Source organism: Pristiophorus japonicus, chromosome 1, assembly GCF_044704955.1.
Source record: "Pristiophorus japonicus isolate sPriJap1 chromosome 1, sPriJap1.hap1, whole genome shotgun sequence".
Taxonomy (NCBI): Eukaryota; Metazoa; Chordata; class Chondrichthyes; family Pristiophoridae; genus Pristiophorus; species Pristiophorus japonicus.
The window spans coordinates 167875641-167895985 of NC_091977.1; the positions used below are offsets into that span (position 1 = coordinate 167875641).

Sequence of the window (20345 nt, forward strand, 5' to 3'; positions counted from 1 at the left end):
AAAATGACTTTTAAAAAAACTATCCAGAAACATTTAATAGTTACATTGATGTACAGAAGTCAGTTTTTTAGTAAATTAAATAAAATAATATTTAAAAGCTTTTAAAACATTCCTTACACCTAAAAACAAGCTTAATTTTAAGAGCCTCCTCGAAGGCCCACAAACATTAAAACATTATAGCTGTAGGATAGGCTTTGGTGTGTGGCTCAAATAAGCATTCTTTATACAAATGCATGGAGTATAAGGAATACATTGAATAAACTGCAGGTGCAAATTCAAATTGGAGGGTATGACATGGTAGCCTCTACTGAGTCATGGCTGCAAGACGGGCAGGACTGGGACCTAAATATACCAGGTTATAAGGTCTACAGGAAAGTTAGGGAAAATAGCAGGGAGGTGGAGTAGCCAGAATGATTAAGGAGGAAATCACTTCAAAGATAAGAAAGGATATAACGAGAGGCAAGCAGGCAGTGGAGACTTCAGCCGGGGGCTTCCCTGTGAACGAGTGGGGTCTCGTGCGGTAGCTGAGCAGTACTCGGGACAGGCGGGTTTGGAGTGAGCCTTCCGAGACTCGTTTAAGGCTCTGTTTGATGTTTTGTACTGCCTGCTCTGCCTGCCCATTGGAGGCTGGTTTAAACGGGGCCAAGGTGACATGTTTGATCCCATTGCGGGTCATGAATTCTTTTAAATTCGGCTCCTGTCACTGACCAGTATGTCAGGCAGGTTGTGGGTGGCAAACATGGCCCTCAGGCTTTCAATGGTGGCGGTGGAGTTGCTTCCTGACATTATTTCACATTCAATCCATTTTGAAAAAGCATCCACCACCACCAGGAACATTTTACCGAGAAACGGGCCCGCATAGTCGACATGGATCCTTGACCATGGTCTGGAGAGCCAGGACCATAAACTTAATGGTGCCTCTCTGGGCGCGTTGCTCAACTGAGCACACACGCTGCATTGCCGTACACAGAACTCTAAGTCAGAGTCGATACCGGGCCACCACACATGGGATCTGGCTATTGCTTTCATCATTACTATACCCGGGTGTGTGCTGTGGAGATCCGAGATGAACGTCTCCCTGCCCTTTTTTGGCAGCACTACTCAGTTACCCTACAACAGGCAGTTTGCCTGAATGGACAGCTCGTCCTTTCGCCACTGGAATGGCTTGATTAGCTCTTACATTTCAACGGGGATGCTGGCCCAGCTCCCATGCAGTACACAGTTTTTTACTAGGGACAGCAAAGGATCTTGGCTAGTCCAAGTCCTAATCTGGCGTGCCGTGACAAGCGATTTATCATTTTCAAACGCTTCCATGGCCATCAACAAGTCTGCGGGCTGCGCCACCATCAACAAGTTTGCAGGCTGCGCCATTTCCACCCCCGTGGTGGGCAATGGTAGCCGACTGAGAGCATTCGCACAGTTCTCGATGCTTGGCCTGTGGCGGATGGTATAGTTATACGCTGATAGCGCGAGTGCCCACCTTTGTATGAGGGCTGAGGCATTAGTATTTATCCCCTTGTTTTCAGCGAACAGGGATATGAGGGGCTTGTGATCGGTTTCCAGTTCAAATTTGAGGCCAAACACGTACTGATGCATTTTCTTTACCCTGAACACACACGCTAATGCCTCTTTCTCAATCATGCTGTGGGCCCTCTTGGCCTTAGACAAGCTCCTGGGGGCATAGGCGACAGGTTGCAACTTCCCCGCAACGTTAGCTTGTTGTAATACACACCCGACTCCATACGACGACGCATCACATGCTAGCACAAATCTTTTACACGGGTTATACAATACAAGCAGCTTGTTGGAGTATATAATGTTTCTGGCTTTCTCAAAAGCAATTACTTGGTTTTTTCCCCATACCCAGTTTTCACCTTTATGTAATAACACATGTAGGGGCTCTAATAGGGTGCTTAACCCCGGTAGGAAGTTACCAAAATAGTTGCGGAGTCCGAAGAACGACCGCAGCTCCGTGACATTTTGTGGCCTAGGCGCGTTCCTGATAGCCTCTGTCTTGGCGTCTGTCGGCCGAATGCCATCTGCCACAATCTTTCTCCCCAAAAACACCACTTCTGTTGCCATGAAGATGCATTTCGACCTCTTCAGCCGCAGCCCTATGCGATCCAGTCGCTGGAGGATCTCCTCCAGGTTTTGTAGGTGCTCGACGGTGTCCCAACCCAGGACCAATATGTCGTCCTGAAAAACCACCATGCCTGGTGCCGACTTGAGTAGGCTCTCCATGTTTCTCTGGAAGATCGCTGCAGCCGACTGAATTCCAAATGGGCATCTTTTGTAGATGAACAGTCCCTTGTGCGTGTTGATGCAGATGAGGCCCTTCGAAGACTCCTCCAGCTCCTGCATCATGCAGGCCGAAGTCAGGTCGAGCTTGGTGAACATCTTGCCTCCTGATAGCGTCGCAAATAGGTCGTCTGCCTTAGGTTGTGGGTATTGGTCCTGTAGCGAGAAACGATTAATAGTTACTTTATAATCGCCGCAAATCCTGACCGTGCCATCACTTTTGAGTACTGGAACAATCGGGCTGGCCCACACGTTGAATTCCACTAGGGAGATGATGCCCTCGCATTGCAGCCTGTCTAGCTCGATTTCCACTCTCTCCCTCATCATGTGAGGTACCACTTGCGCCTTGTGGTGAATGGATCATGCCTCTGGGACCAAGTGGATCTGCACCTTCACCCCGGAAAAGTTTCCAATGCCTGGCTCAAAAAGGGAAGGAAATTTGTTGAGAACCTGGGTACCTGAGGCCTCATCGACATGTGATAGCACTCGGATGACATCCCAGTTCCAGCGGATTTTGCCCAGCCAGCTCCTTCCAAGCAGTGTGGCGCCATCGCCCGGGACAATCCAGAGTGGCAGTTCGTGCACCGTGCCTCGTAGGTGACCTTGACCATGGCGCTGTCCAGGACAGTGATAAGCTCTTTGGTGTACGTTCTCAGTTTCGTGTGGATGGAGCTCAGGGCTGGTCTGAGTGCCTTGTTGCACCCCAGTCTCTCAAACATCTTTTAACTCATGAGGGATTGGATAGCGCCAGTGTCCAGTTCCATGGCTACGAGTAAGCCATTCAATTTTACATTTAGCATTATAGGTGGACATTTCGTCGAAAATGTGTGCACCCCGTGTACTTCAGCATCTGCCTCCTCTCTCTGAGGCTTGAAATTGCTTAGATCCATCATGGACCGATCTTCCTCTGCCACGTGGTGGTTAGCAGGTTTTGCAGAGCTTGCAGCTCATCTGCAAGCTCATTGGAGGTGACCCATTGTTCCACAGCTCTTGCAAACATTGCCTTGGAAGTGGCATGAATAGGCTCAATGGAAGCCTCCACAATGCCAACAAGGTGTGAATTGCCTTGCATTCATCCTTTGTTGCGGACTCTGAGTCATCTGGGTCACCTGAGGCCTGTTGGCAGTTGCAGACTTGTGGTTTCTGTCCTGTACAATTTTGCTCGCGAACACAGTTCCAGTTAATTTATGAACATTGCTAGCACTTGTGTGCTTAGAGATTTGCTTGGTGTTATCACTGGTGGACATAAACGCCTGTGCTATCGCAATGGCCTTACTGAGGGTCAGTGTCTCTACAGTCAAAAGTTTTCGTAGGATGGTCTCGTGGCCAATGCCCAGTAAAAAAAGTCTCTGAGCATTTGCTCCAGGTAGCCATCAAACTCACATTGTCCTGCAAGTCGCCTTAGCTCGGCAACGTAGCTCGCCACTTCCTGACCTTCACATCGCTGGCATGTGTAGAACCGATACCTCGCCATCAGCACGCTCTCCCCCAGGTTAAGATGCTCCCGAACCAGTGTACATAGCTCCTCATACGACATATCTGTTGGTTTCACCGGAGCCAGAAGATTCTTCATGAGGCTGTAGGTCGATGCCCCGCAGACTGTGAGGAGGACCGCTCTCCTTTTTGTAGCGCTTCCTTCTCCGTCCAGCTCGTTGGCTACAAAGTACTGGTCTAGCCGTTCGACATAGGCTTCCCAGTCCTCACCCTCCGAGAACTTCTCCAGGATGCCCACAGTTTGCTGCATCTTTGCGTTGGATTCGTATACTCATCACCAGTTATTGTGTTCCTAACACAGATGAGACTGCACACAGCAAGGTTAAAGTAATAGTGACCTCAGTCTTTATTAAGACACTCCAGAGTGAGGATCAGGCCTTAGGGGCCGGCTTATATACAGTGCTCCCAAGGGATGCTGGGATCCCTTGGGACTTCAGGGGATGCACTCCCTGGTGGCGGAACATGGGAGTGCATGCTTTACAGATACACAACATCCATATCATCAGTCGGTTTCCTCAAAGGGAACATGCGCAAATTAATTTTGACATTTGGGCTGTCAGTGTTCTACAGCATTGAGGTGTTGCAAACATTGATAAGCTTTGCACAAAGGTGCAGAGCTATACCCAGGCAACAAGCAGATAGTTTCTCTTCCTTTCCAATGGGTGGAAGAGACTACCCCAGAAGTCCAACATAGCCTGGTTGCACATTGCACGGGAGGTACAAGCAAGGATGTCATCAGGAGGACCAGGCTGCAGTGGTGCAAGCCTTTCAATTATCTCAATAGATCATGAAATGTTACTGCAAAGCCACACTCAATATCATCCTGCTCTGCCACTCATCATATCCCCATCACTCTGCCTTCCCTACCCTACTCCTGCACATCCTTACTCACACCAACTTACCTTGCACCTTCACCCATCCTTTTCTATCTATATTACTTCCCCATTTCACTAGCCACCCCTCACACTCACCCTCATCCTAATGCAATCAGACCAACTAACAACACACAAGGGTAGGCAATGTTCATGTGAAGTTTCTGTTAGTGTGCTGACAAACATTGACCTCTTTATTTTCAACACAGATTTGTGTGCACCTTCGGAAATGGCTTTGTGAGTTGTCGTGAATGGTGAAACGTAATGGTACCCGCCCTCCCCCCCCACCCCCCGCCAATGGTGATGAGTGTGAAAGGAATGGCTTGGGTATTTTAGGGATGCTTTTATGGTGTTGGTGTGGGGTGGTGCCAACCTGGTGCATCATGTGGCAGCCAGGGTGTACAGCGTCAAGTGAAATAAATCTGGCCACGGTGAGGCCATCTCTGACATCCCGGGCAGCAATGTGGTCGGGTACTGATGCCCTCTGTCCTGTTCAGCATCAGGTGATTGCGGAGATGATGTTGTTGGTACTGCAGGTGTTCCTGGTGATGCTGGTGTTGCGGCTGATTGTGGTGGGATTCTGAGATCCAAGGTGCGACAGTATAAAGGGCACCGATGCTGATGGAATAGATGGCTTGTAAAGTAGAGGTGACAGAAGCAATCTGTCAATGGTGAGAGAGGTAATGAGGTCAGACTGGATGGATACTTATGTAAAGATTTCCAGCATTCTGAATCGGTAGTAGAAATGCAGTTTAGAGAAGCTCGTGCCTAAGGAAACATTTCTCAATCAACTGAGAGCTATTCTTGACATTTGAAGTTGTGAACTCATCAGCTGATTCAATGGCAAGTGACCTCCCACCTCAGCTTCACTGATGAGGTCTAGGCTGTAAAAAAAACGACTAATTATTTCAGTGGCCTCTCCTGCCGCTGCATGTTGAGTCTGCTGATCGCTACTAGACCCGACATTTGGCGGCGCTTTGAAAGTGGGGTCCAGATCCACTGTCAAAAAACTCCTTCCCACCCGACCTGCAACCGATTGTGCCTGCTGGCCCCCTGGAAAATTCTGCCCTAAGTGTCTGGGCAAAATTGTGGCAAATGGATTTCAATTTAGGCAAATGTGAGGTCATTCACTTTGGACCTATAAAGGATAGAACAGGGTCCTTTCTAAATAGTGAAAAGCTAAAAACAATGGCGATCCAACAAGACTTGGGGTCAAAGTACATAAATCATTAAAATGTCATGAACAGCTACAGAAAATATCAAAAAGGCTAATGAAATGCTTGCCATTATATCCAGAGGATGAGAATACAAGGTGTTACATATGTATACCTGTATTTATTCTGTACAGACACCAAAGGGCTCATCCCCTGGAGTCCCAAGGGATCCCATAATCCCTTAGGTATTTAAGGAGGCTTCACAGGTTGGAGAGGCACTCTGGAGGCCTGCAATAAAGACTACGGTCACACTTTACTTTGAGCTCACAGTATTCAGTCTGACTCTTTCTCCATACACAACAACTGGCGATGAGATACAGATAGCGAACCCAAAGATGCAGAGAACAGTGGGCATCCTAAAGAAATTCTTGGTGGGAGATGATTGGGAAACTTTTGTGGAGCGACTCGACCAATACTTCGTGGCCAACGGGCTAGATGGGGAAGACAGCGCTGCCAAACGAAGGGCGATCCTCCTCACCGTCTGTGGGGCACCAACGTATGGCCTAATGAAAAATCTGCTCACTCCAGCGAAACCCACGGAGAAATTGTACGACGATTTGTATACACTGATCCGAGAGCATTTGAACCTGAAGGAAAGCGTTCTGATAGCGAGGTACCGGTTCACACCAGAAAAGGTCTGAAGGCCAGGAAGTGGCGAGTTATGTCGCTGAGCTAAGATGCCTTGCAGAACATTGCGAATTTGAAGGACATTTGGAGCACATGCTCAGAGACTTTTTCGTCTTGGCATTGGCCACGAAACCATACTTTGCAAACTTTTGACTGTAGAGACCCCAACCTTGAGTAAGGCCATAGCGATAGCCCAGATGTTCATTGCCACCAGTGACAATACAAAGCAAATCTCTCAGCACACAAGTGTTGCTAAAAGTACTGTGAACAAAGTGATGTTGTTTTCGAATCGTAATGTACAGAGCAGGTCACACATACCTGCAGCTACACATGCACACATGTCTCAGAGTCCACCATCAAGGATGATGAATGCAAGGCCATTAATACCTTGTTGCACTGCGGGGGGTGATCATCGTTTCCATTCATGCCGATTCAAAGAGTACGTTTGCAAGTTTTAACTCCAGTTCGCACGAAATTAAGAACTTTCATGAAAGAACTGATTCCTGTAATCGGGAGTTCTACCGTAAAGGTCTCCTACGATGGAGCGGTGCACAAGCTACCACTCTGGGTGGTACAGGGCGATTGTCCCACGCTGCTCGGCAGGAGCTGGCTGGGAAAGATATGCTGGAACTGGGACAACGTCCGAGCGCTATCGCCCGCTGACGATATTTCGTGTGCCCAGGTCTTAAACAAATTTCCTTCGCTGTTCAAACCAAGCATCGGGAAAGTCCAAGAAGCAAAAGTGCAGATCCACCTAATTCCGGGGGCGTGACCCATCCATCACAAGGCGAGAGCAGTACCGTACATGATGAGAGAAAGGGTAGAGATTGAGCTAGACCGGCTGCAAAGAGAGGGCATCATTTCCCCGATCGAATTCAGCGAGTGGGCCAGTCCTATCGTCCCAGTCCTCAAGGGAGATGGCACTGTCAGAATCTGTGGCAATTACAAAGTAACTATCAATCGTTTATCCCTGCAGGACCAATACCCACTACCAAAGGCCGGCGACCTCTTTGCAATGCTGGCGGGAGGAAAGACGTTCATGAAGCTGGATCTGACTTCAGCCTACATGACACAGCAACTGGAGGAATCATCAGAGGCCCATACCTGCATCAACACGCAGAAAGGTCTTTTTGTGTATAACAGATGCCCGTTTGGAATCCGATCGGCGGCGGTGATATTCCAGAGAAACATGGAAAGCTCACTGAAGTCGGTCCCGCACACCATGGTCTTCCAGGACGACATCTTGGTCACAGGTCGGAACACAGTCGAGCATTGCAGAACCTGGAGGAGGTTCTTAGTCAACTCAACCGTGTGGGGCTCAGGTTAAAACACTCGAAGTGTGTTTTCCTGGCACCTGAAGTGGAGTTCCTGGGAAGGAGGATTGCAGCGGATGGCATCAGGCTCACCAACGCAAAGATGGAGGCAATCAAGAACGCATCGAGGTCACAGAACGTGACGGAGCTTCAGTCGTTTCTGGGACTCCTGAACTACTTTGGTAACTTCTTAGTGGGTCGCAGCACACTGTTAGAACCACTGCATGTCTTACTATGAAAAGGGGATGAATGGGTTTGGGGCAAAAGCCAAGAAAATGTTTTGTAAAAGCTAGGACATTGTTATGCTCAAACAAATTGCTTGTGTTGTATGATCCATGTAAGCGTTTGGTACGAGCATGTGATGCATCGTCATATGGCATCGGGTGTGTATTGCAACAAGCTAATGATTTCTGGAAACTGCAACCGGTTGCTTATGCATCCAGGTGTCTGTCTAAGGCTGAGAGAGCCTGCAGCATGATTGAGAAAGAAGCGTTTGCGTGTGTCTATGGGGTAAAGAAAATGCATCAATACCTGTTTGGGCTAAAATTCGAATTGGAAACTGACCATAAGCCACTTATATCTCTGTTCTCCGAGAGTAAAGGGATAAATACCAACGCATCGGCCCGCATCCAGAGATGGGCGCTTATGTTGTCCACATACAACTACGCCATCCGCCACAAGCCAGGCACAGAAAACTGCGCCGATGCTCTCAGTAGGCTGCCATTGCCAATCACGGGGGTGGAAATGGCGCAACCCGCAGATTTAGCCATGGTTATGGAAGCATTTGGGAGTCAGCAATCACCCGTTACTGCCCGGCAGATCAAAACCTGGACAAGCCAGGACCCCTTATTATCTCTAGTCAAAAGCTGTGTGCTTCACGAGAGCTGGTCCAGTGTCCTAGTGTAAATGCAGGAAGAGATAAAGCCATTGCAGCGGCGCAAAGATGAAATGTCTATACAGGCAGACTGCCTTCTGTGGGGCAATCGAGTAGTGGTCCCCAAGAAGGGCAGAGATACCTTCATCAATGACCTCCACAGTACTCACCCAGGCATCGTAATGATGAAAGCGACAGCCAGATCCCATGTGTGGTGGCCGGTATCGATGCAGAATTAAAGTCCTGCGTTCAAAGATGTAATACATGCTCGCAGTTAAGCAATGTACCCAGGGAGGCGCCGCTAAGTTTATGGTCTTGGCCGTCCAAACCATGGTCTAGGGTACACGTCGACTATGCAGGCCCGTTCCTGGGTAAAATGTTCCTTGTGGTTGTAGACGTGTGCTCCAAGTGGATTGAATGTGAGATAATGTCGGCTAGTATGTCCACTGCCACCACTGAAAGCCTGTGGGCCATGTTTGCCTCACACGGCCTACCCGATGTCCTGGTGACAACAACGGGCCATGTTTTACCAGTGCTGAGTTCAAAGAATTCATGACACGTAACGGGATCAAACATGTCACATCTGCCCCATTTAAACCAGCGTCCAATGGTCAGGCAGAGAGAGCAGTGCAAACCATCAAGCAAGGTTTGAAGAGGGTAACTGAAGGCTCACTGCAGACTCGCCTATCCCGAGTCCTGCTTAGCTACCGCAAGAGACCCCACTCACTCACTGGGATCCCACCTGCTGAACTGCTCATGAAAAGAGCACTTAAGACAAGGCTCTCGTCAGTTCACCCTGATCTACATGAACAGGTAGACAGCAGGCGGCCTCAATAAAGTGCATACCATGATAGCACAAATGTATCATGCAAGATTGAAATCAATGATCCTGTATTTGTATTAAATTATGGACAAGGTCTCAAGTGGCTTCCCGGCACTGTCGTGGCCAAAGAGGAGAGCAGGGTGTTTCGGGTCAAACTTTCAAATGGACTCATTCACCGGAAACACTTGGACCAAATCAAACTCAAATTCACGGGCTATCCTGAGCAACCCACCTTGGACCCTACCTTTTTTGATCCCCCAACATACACACCAGTGGCAACTGGCACCACGGTTGACCATGAAGCAGAACCCATCATCCACAGCAGCCCAGCAGGGCCCAACACACCAGGCAGCCCAGCAAGGCCAGCAGCCCAGCAAGGACCCAACAAATGATTCAACAACACCAGCTTTCACACCGAGACGATCAACCAGGGCAAGAAGGACCCCAGATCGAATCACATTGTAAATAGTTACACTATTTACTTTGGGGGAGAGTGTTGTTATATATGAGTTCAGCCATGAACTCATTGAATGGCGGTGCAGGCTAGAAGGGCCGAATGGCCTACTCCTGCACCTATTTTCTATGTTTCTATGTTTCTATGTTTCTATGTTTCTATGTATACTTGTATTTACTCTGTACAGCCACCAGAGGGCTCATCCCCTGGAGTCCCAAGTGATCCCATAATCCCTTGGGAGCACAGGTATTTAAGGAGGCTTCACAGTTTGGTGAGACACTCTGGAGACCTGAAATAAAAGACTAAGGTCACACTTTACTTTGAGCTCACAGTGTTCATTCTGACTCCTCCGTACACAACACAAGGGGATAGAAGTTATACTGCAGCTAAACAAAGCCCTGGTTAGACCACACCAGGAGAACTGCGAGCAGTTCTGGGCACTACACCTTAGGAAGGATATATTGGCCTTGGAGAGAGTGCAGCGTAGGTTTACCAGAAAGATATCTGGACTCCAAGGATTAAATTGAGAGGAGAGATTACACAACTTAGGGTTGTACAGGTTGTATCTCTCCAGTCTGGGACTCTCTAATCCGGAAATATCAGTGGTTTGGCATTAGTTGGGCCTGAGGGAGAGGAGGGTTTATTTTAAAAAAAGGGTTGATTGGCGATCAGCTGGAATGGCTGTCAGCCAGTCATTGTGTCCGCTGATTGGCTGGAATGGCTGTCAGTCAGCCATTGTGTTCGGCTGAGGGAGCCGCCCACAGGCTGCCAGCACGCGCACACAGGAGCCCGGGGGCTGTCGACAAAAAGGGACTCCTTGATTGGCTTGCAATATGGTCAGTCCAATATTATTGGAATGTATCTTTCAATATGGTCCATCCACTGATTTTGCTTTGTCTTTGAAATGTGATGGTCTGGATGTTAATGATACAAAGGTTTCATATTGGGAGCAATGTTTCATACAGAAATTGCTTGGATTTGAATGAGAATCACTTGCTTTCATTTTGAACTCAGCTTTTCATCTGTTTTGGTATAAACAGCCTAAAAAGAAAGGGTTTTCTGCAATTTGCGAGGAGGTTAAAATACCACCTAGAGATTTCCATTTGGAGTGCTTTCAGGTGATTGCTAAAGAAGTGTGAATAAATGTTTTATATCAACATACTCTTTTTGCCGATTTTGTATTAACCAGCCTTTATCTTCTAATTCATGGTGATATTACAGTATCAGATGTCAGATATGGTGGCTGCAGTGACCACCCATGGTTTGGAAAATTCTCTGTTCCGGCACTGGTCAAGACCCGAGGGTGCCAGACCAGAGAGGTCCAACTGTATTCTCTAGAATTTAGAAGGTGATCTGATCGAAATTTTCAAGATATTAAGGGGAACAGATAGGGTAGATAGAGAGAAACTATTTCCGCTGATTGGGGATTCTAGATCTACAGGGCATGGTCTAAAAATTAGAGTCAGACCCTTCAGGAGTGAAATTAGGAAACATTTCTACACAAAGGGTGGTAGAAGTTTGGAACTCTCTTCTGCAAATGGCAATTGATGCTAGATCAATTGTTAATTTTAAATCTAAAATTGATAACTTTTTGTTAATCAAAGGTATTAAGGGCTATGGGGCAAAGGTGGGTATATGGCGTTCTGTTGCAAATCAGCCATGATCTCATTGAATGGCAGAACAGGCTCACGGAGCTCAGCGGCCTACTCCTGTTTCTATGTTCCAATTAGCGTAAACTCCCAATGATGATTCATTTGATCTGGGGTATGGTGAGTTTTGTGGGGGGGGGGGCAACTTCTAGCGCGATAGATCGTGGGAACTCGATTTGCACTGGACATAGTTTGCACTTGAAGTTCCTCGATCCTTTGTGCTGGTTTGGCCAATTTGGGGCAAAATGCACTGAAAAAACAGTGCAACCTAGCAGAAACCCCAGGCCAGTATGTGAACTAACAACATTGGCCCAATAAGGCTATTAAAATATAGGGGTCCTGAGTATTTTCACAATATTAAAACTATGAAATTGTCCATTTTTGTTTTTGTAAACTCACAGTTTTAATTGTACAAATTACTTCAAATCACTTGGAAGTATAAATGTGTGGTGATTTATGCCACTAGATATTTAATAAATAGACTGATAATCCTTTAACGTCCTACCAGGTCTTTAAAAGATCAAATAATGGTACTGTTTTGGTTCAACTTCTGAAAAGATGAAATAATATGTCCACAGAACCTGAGTGAGGGAAAACAGCATTTTAATTTTAAAAATTGCTCGGAAAAAAACCATGTTTACATATTCATTAACTTAGATTATATAATAAATTGTATCCATGGCTCCCTCCCAAATCCAGCTTTAGAAAATGCTTCAGAGCAAATAAATGACTGGCATGCACTGTGAATCATGGATCACATTTGTTGATAATTGTCTTATGCCAATCATTTAATACATTTTTGCAGGGCTTTGAAAGCTGGTGGAGAGATTACAATTGAAATCCCCACCAAAGCTTGTGAAGGGCAGGACAATAATATTAAAGCTTTGGAGCACGTCCAGCTGGAGGGAACTATTGAATACACCCGGAGAGGAGACCTTCACATCACTCTCGCATCTCCTTCAGGTAAGTCAGCTCTGCACTCTGCGCAGGGGTTGCACTGCTGAAAGTGATGTTCAGACTAATTGCGGGAGAGCTTCAATAGAGAGAAGTTTTCTCTGCATTTACTTGTGAGCTGGGTGGGCTCAATGTTGACGCACATCTCCCGCACTGCACTGCCCAGCACTGACATCTCTCACCTCAATCAGCACAAAAGTTCACAAAAAAGGTACTATATATATATATATATATATAATATATATTTCATTCAAACTGTCAACTCAGTGGGTAGCACTCCCGCCTCTGAGTCAGAAGATTGTGGGTTCAAGTCCCACTCCAGAGACTTGAGTGCAAAAATCTAGGCTGACACACCAGTGCATTATTGAGGGAGTGGTGCACTGTCAGAAGTGCTGTATTTCAGATGAAATGCTAAATGGAGGCCCTCTCTCAGTTGGATGTAAAAGATCCCATGGCACTATTTTGAAGAAGAGCAGGGGAAGTGTTCTGGCCAATATTTATCCCTCAATTAACATAACAAAAACAGATTATCTGGTCCGTATCACATTGCTGTTTGTGGGAGCTTGCTGTGCGCAAATAGGCTGCCCCGGTCCCTACATTACAACAGTTACTACACTTCAAAAGTACTTCATTGACTGTAAAGCACTTTGGGTTGTCTAGTAGTCGTGAAAAGCGCTATATAAATGCAAGTATTTATTTCCTTCAAAATATAGATTATTCGGAATGGATTTGATATAATTATGGGATCTCTTACTCTGGAGGTGTGTAATACAGCTCTCACCATTTTTATTCCAAATGTTATAAACGTGTCGATGCAGTGTCAAATTCCAATGTGTTTTCAGACATTGGGATTTGAAGGCTGTTATTAGGAACAATCTTTGTCTTGTGCAGTAATATTTCTATAACCATTCCGTTTATTGTTTACATCCAGCATATTTGTGAGGCAGATGTGGGCTAATTTTACTGGTACACTGATGGTTGTAAGTTGGCCGCCCGTTTTAATCTCTGTCCAATTCTCCTTTCAGTGGAACTGATACTTGGGCAGGAAGTATAATGGACAGTTGATCCGCAGCCACCAGTTTACTGCCCACGTCAAAAGTGAAAATCAAACCAAGACATTATTTTAGCGGAAAACATTGGAAACACTCAGCAGGGCAACATCTGCCGAGAGAGCACATGTTGACATTTTGGATGTTCAACCCTTTGAACGGGAAGATATTATAGATGAATGCCATTTTTTTAAAAATAGAACAAAGGAAAGGAGGAACAAGTTGAAGTTATTCAGCCCACCTGGTTCACCTTGTCATTTAGGTCCATATTTGGGACTCACACAGACCATTTTCATTTCCTCTTGTCTTGGCAATTGCTGCCTGTTGGATCCAATTTTACTTTGAATGCTTCACTAAGTGCACATTCATTGCACGAGATAGCAGCCAATCCCATAAGTTAGCAACACACGAGTTTAAGTACTCACTGCTTGAGTCATGTTTAACACGATAATTTATTAGTGTATAATTAAGTCCCCTACGTCTTGCACACATTCTGAATTCATCTTCTCCCTTCTAATACTCCTGGTCAAGTTTCCATTTTGGCAATGCAAAATAATCAGTTGACAGCAGTTTTTCTTTTGTTGACCTAATCCCAAGTGGTTATAAATGAAGCAAGCAATTAAATACACACCACTACCTCATGTAGTTGAGCAAGAACAAAGATAATTTCATACATTGTTTGAAAATCACCTGGCAAGGATAAATATTCACCTGGGCAACAATCTCAGATAGTCCATTAAGGATTTTCAATAGCATCACAACTAAGTTTGCACTAAAAATAATGCACCACAATATTAATAACGTTAACTGCTTAAAGGTAATTTCCAATTGTGTCTATGGAGTTGAGATGTTAAGCTGGCAGCCCAACACTAGCACAGCAACTTTCTTTCTTGCAGAAAACAACAGAAAGCATTCATAGAATCATAGACTCTTACAGCACAGAAGGAGGCCACTATGCCCATCGTGCTTGTGCCAACTCTTTAAAAAAGCTATCCAATTATTCCGTGGTTGACACAGCTTTCGACCGTGTCCGGCCTGTTTCCTACACTTCTGCTCTCACCCCTTCCCCTCCCTCCCAGAACAACAGTAGGGTTCCCCTTGTCCTCACCTTTCACCCACTAGCCTCCACATTCAACTAATCATCCTCCGTCATTGCCGCCACCTCCAGCATGATCCCACCACCAAACACATCTTTCCCTCCCCATCCCTTTCAGCATTCCGAAGGGACCGCTCCCTCCACGACACCCTGGTCCACTCCTCAATCAGCCCCCAGCACCCCTCCCCTCCCACAGCACCTTCCCATGCAAGCACAGGAGATGTTAACACCTGCTCTTTTACCTCCTCCCTTCCCACTGTCCAGGGCCCCAAAAATTCCTTCTAGGTGAAACAGTGATTACTTGTACTTCTTGCTATTCAGTATACTGTATTCGCTGCTCACGCTGCGGTCTCCTCTACATTGGGTGACCGCTTTGCGGGATGCCTCCGTTCAGTCTATAAGTGTGATCCCGAGCTTTCGGTCGACTGTCACTTTAATTCTCCTCTCCACTCCCACTCTGAACTCTCTGTTTTTGGCCTATTACACTGTTCCAATGAAGTTCAATGTAAGCTTAAGGAACAGCACCTCATCTTTCGATTAGGCACTTTACAGCCCTCGGGACGCAACATTGAGTTCAACAATTTCAGACCATAACCTCTGCCCCCATTTTTTCACATGGCAGCTGTTGATTATTCTGCCATTCACATTTACACCTCTTCTTTTAAGGTTAGGGTCTTGACTCATCTTTTGTTTCTTTACTTGTCCCATTACCATCTTCTTTTGCTTTGTACTATCATACCTTTTGTCATTTAATCACTCCACCCTATCACAGACCTTCCTTTTTGTTCTTTCCAGCCCACCCCCCTTTCCCTGCCCCTGCTTAAAATCTGCTGAGTCTCTAACTTTTTCCAGTTCTGACGAAAGGTCATCGACCTGAAATGTTTCTCTCTCCACAGATGCTGCCTGATCTGCTGAATATTTCCAGCATTTTCTGTTTTATATCCACTTATTTTCACTCTTACGCTCTTTCTCCATAGCCCTGCAAATTTTTCCTTTTTAAGTGTTGCTCCAATTCCCTTTTGATAGTTACTATTGAATCTGCTTTCACAACTGTTTCAGGCTGTGCATTCCAGATCATAGCAACTCGCTGCGTAAAAAAAGGTCTCCTCATCTGTGTACTATTTTGTAGCTGTTTTTCTATCCAATTTGCTACCTGGTCCCCTCACCCATACACCCTGACCTTTATATTCAGTCTCTTATATGGCACATCATCAAAGGCCTTCTGAAAGTCCATGTAGACCACATCCACTGCATTACCCTGTCTACCATTCTTGTTACTTCTTCAAAGAATTCAATAAGGTTGGTAAAACCTTCCTTTTAGAAATTCATTCTAGTATATTTTCTACCACTGGCATTAAGTTAACTGGTCTTCAGTTCCTTGGGATAATTCAATCTTCTTGTTTGAAGATAGAAATTATATTTGCTGTCATCCAGCCCTCTGTCACTTTTTCTTTGTCTATTAAATTGTAATATTGGACACTTGCATCTCTGCTATCTCCTCCCTAGATTCTTTTGAGTATCTGCGGGTGCAATCCATCTGGACTCAGGGTTTTGTCTGCCTTCAACTTGGCTAGTTTGTCCAGTATCACCTTTATTTCTATCTTAACTGATGTATATCCTTCTGGATTTCTTTTAATGTTGTCATTTCCTCTTTGTTAGCTTCTTCTGTGAAAACTGAGGCAAAGTATCTGTTCAATATCCCTGCCATTTCAGTGTCATCTGCTGAGCTTTTCTTGCTCATTGCTATTTCTATTCCTATTCCTATAACAGAGAGTCTGTAACTCTGCTTTGTTCCTTTTGTTGAATGCAGGAACCAAAACTGTGCTCTTGGCAGAGCGTGAAAGGGACTCCTCACCCAATGGCTTTAAAAACTGGGCATTTATGTCAGTGCATACATGGGGAGAGGATCCAGTGGGCACATGGGTTCTGAGCATTACTGATGTGGTAAGTCTGGTCATTCTCTTCCGTGGTTAGTTATTTTGAGCATTGAACACCTCAATATACTTTGATAATAGTTTAGTGAACTCAGCGGGAATAGAGCTGAAGAAATATTTTTAAAAAACAGAAGTATATAACCCACCGTTGAAGATACATCACTATGTTACTATTGTGTTGCTTTCATAGGTTGATTAATCAATAAGGGATAGATGATATAAAATAGTTTTAGACCTTTTGTGTGTTGATGCTTTAAATGATAATTGATTGCAAATTTCCCTGTAATCTACTGCAAATTATTTTCTGATAACCCTTTGGTAATGGTGTTACAGAGTGGTATAGTATCCTTCTGTGAAATGGCCAGCAATCCTAGACTTAAATATATCGCACTAAAAAAACAGATATCAAAGGAATAATTTTCTGATTTCACAATCCCAAAGTGGAGCCCTGCCCTCTAGAAGTTTAGATCAGAAACTTGAGAGCATGCTGCACATGATTTTTCAATGGTCTGACAATCACGTGCAGTGGCACTTAAATTTCCAATATGTACTCCCAACGGGTGAGCAAAGTCAGAAAATCACACTTTAAAGATTAAATCTGTAACCTAACCATAAGAGGTCATGTAATCCCTATAAACTGCTTTTGTTTCATTGTCAAAGGTTGTGACATTTCTTCAACCATGTTCCCCCTCCGCTCCCCCACGCCCCCCGCCCCTCCCCGCCCCCCAGCCCCATTTATGCCATTTTTTCGGAGTTTTTGCAACTCTTCCTTCCAAGTTACAGCAAGCAAGTGGGAGACGCCCGTGGAAATTCACCCCCAAAAAACTGAGTGTACTACAGGGTATACCTTATTTATAATGGCAAATGGGTGCTGAATCAGCTATTTACAAAAAAAACTTTGCAATAATGAAACCCCAATTTCTTTGTCATTCTTGTTTATTTAACATTCCATGAGTGCAGAACTTCTGCTAAGGTAGGTGAAATGCTCCATAAGCAAACATACAGCAGAGTGTCTTCAGCCTTTTTGTTTTTGTCCTGTAGCCTTTCTGCTGATTTCACTAGTTTATATGCTACTCATCTTCGTAGGAGAGATGGGAGCAGCCTAGTAATGGCTCAGATAATTTCCCCTCCTCTCTGTAGGGAGGTGCCTGGCCTCTGCAGAACATATCCCACAGATGTCTGGCTGAGACTGAGTAAAACAGTCCACCAGGCCTACAGTTGCATACTGTACCATCAATTTTGCTGAGTGATACTTTACAATGGTTGAAAATGTTCTCGTGAATCGGATCCATGACAGGTGTCCCAAGGTTTTCAATCTTCACCACTGAGAAAGAACGCCAGCAACTTGTATTTATACTGTGCCCTTAACGTAGTAAAATGTCCCAAGGCACTTCACAGCAGGGTAATCACATAAAAATTGACACTGATCCCAAAGATAAAATAGATCTGTGCTATGCTGTGTGTATATTGTATGGTTAAATATTTCCTGAAAATTTCTGCAGCTCCGGGAGGTATGAAATTTCACATCACTTATTTGAGAATATTACTAATATGAACTATAGCAGGAAACAAACTTGTTGGATTGAACAGGACCTTTGTTCTTCAGTCTACAAGCTTAAGGAAAGAGTAGGGCCTATTAAAGACCAAAAAGGTAACCTGTGTGTGGAGGTGGAAGACGTGACATGATTCTTCATGAATACTTTGCGTCTGTCTTCACAAAAGAGAGGGACGATGCAGATGTTGTAGTTGAAGAGGGGGACTGTGAAATATTAAATGATAAACATAATGAGAGAGGAAGCATTAAGGGGTTTAGCATCTTTGAAAGTAGGTAAATCGGCTGGCCTGAATGAAATATACCCCAGACTGCTAAGAGAAGCAAGGGAGGAAATATCAAAGGCTCTGACCATCATTTTCCAATCCTCTCAGGCTACAGGTACGGTGCCTTAGGACTGCTAACATTGTACCATTATTTAAAAAGGGAGAAAAGGATAGACCGAGTAATTACAGCCCAGTCTGCCTAAGCTCGATGGTGGGAAAATTATTGGAAAGAACACTGAGGGACTGAATTAATTGTTATTTAGAAAGGCACGGATTTATCAAGGACAGTTCGCATGGATATATTAAAGGCAGGCTGTGTCTGACTAACTTGATTGAGTTTTTTGAGGGGTTAACAAGCTTCGATGAGGGTAGCACATTTGATGTAGCCTACATGGATTTTAACAAAGCTTTTGACAAGGTCCCATATGGCCAACTGGTCAGAAAAGTAAAAGCCCATGGGATCCAAGGGAAAGTGGCAAGTTGGCTCCAAAATTGGCTCAGTGCTGTTGCCAGTGAGGATCCACAGGACTGTTTACCAGGCCTCTTGCTTTTTGTAGTATATATCAATGATTTAGATTTCAATGGAAGGGAGCATGATTAAGAAGTTGCAGAGGATACAAAAAATGGCTATATGGTTGATAGTGAGGAAGAAAGCTGTAGACTGCAGGAAGATAGCAATGGACTGGTCAGGTGGGCATAAAAGTGGCAAATGGAATTGAATCCGGAGAAGTGTGAGGTAATGCATTTGGGGAGGGCTAATAAGACAAGGGAATACATATTAAATTGTAGGACACTGAGAAGTGTAGAGGAACAGAGGGACCTTGGAGTGCACGTCCACAGATCCCTGAAGGTAGCAAGCCAGGTAGATAAGGTGGTTAAGAAGACATACAGAATACTTCCTTTATTAGCCGAGGCATAGAATATAAGAGCAGGGAGGTTATGCTTGAACTGTATAAAACAACTACAGTTCTGGTCACCATATTTCAGGAAAGGTGTGATTGCACTAGGAAGGGTACAGAGGAGATTTACAAGGGTGTTGCCAGGACTGGAGAATTTTAGCTATGAGGAAAGATTGGATCGGCTGGGGTTGTTTTCTTTTAATCAGAGGAGGCTGAGGTGAGACTTGATTGAGGTGTATAAAATTATGAGGGGCCTAGATAGAGTGGATCGGAAGGACCTATTTCCCTTAGCAGAGAGGTCAATAACCAAGGGTCATAGATTTAAAGTAATTGGTAGAAGGTTTAGAGTCAAGGTGAGGAAAACCTTTTTCACCCTGAGGGTGGTGGGGGTCTGGAACTCACTGCCTGAAAGGATGGTCGAGGCAGAAACCCTCATCACATTTATAAAGTACTTGGATGTGTACTTGAAATGCTGTAACCTACAAGGCTACAGACCAAGAGTTGGAACATGGGATTAAGCTGGATAGCTCTTTTTCATCTGGGACAGACATGATGGGCTAAATGGCCTCCTTCTGTGCAGTAAACCTCTATGATTCTATGATCAATTACATCCTAATATTGATATCTAGAGGCCTAGAAATTGGAACCTTTAGTGTGGGTTTTGAAGAAGAAATGGCGGTCGCCTCGCTTCCGCCCACTTCTGGTGCGGAACACGATGCCGCCATATTGGGCAGGTAAGCAGCACTGCCATTGCCTCAAATATTTTAATGATCAAGCTCGTGGCATCAATCAGTGTGCCATGCCGAATTGATGCACACTGAGCGACTTTGGACATCACCGCTCTTTTTACTGCCCTCTTGAAAGCACGCCCATGCATGTAGCCATTGCCACAGCTTAGACCCAGGAGAAAGTAGAGGAGATCTATAGATCTCTGCGAAGTCTTCAATAACTCTGCAGAGCATGTGCAGCCCAACCAA

The 20345-nt window shown here is 45.1% G+C and overlaps 1 protein-coding gene across 1 annotated transcript in view; it reads left to right on the forward strand.

Annotated features, from left to right (window-relative positions):
* pcsk1 (proprotein convertase subtilisin/kexin type 1) overlaps window positions 1-20345 on the forward strand; it is a 95972-nt gene that overhangs the window by 71538 nt on the left and 4089 nt on the right. The window contains exons 11-12 of the mRNA XM_070866414.1: window positions 12424-12581; window positions 16528-16661. Coding sequence (XP_070722515.1) covers window positions 12424-12581; window positions 16528-16661 — 292 coding nt within the window. The remainder of the gene's footprint in view (window positions 1-12423; window positions 12582-16527; window positions 16662-20345) is intronic.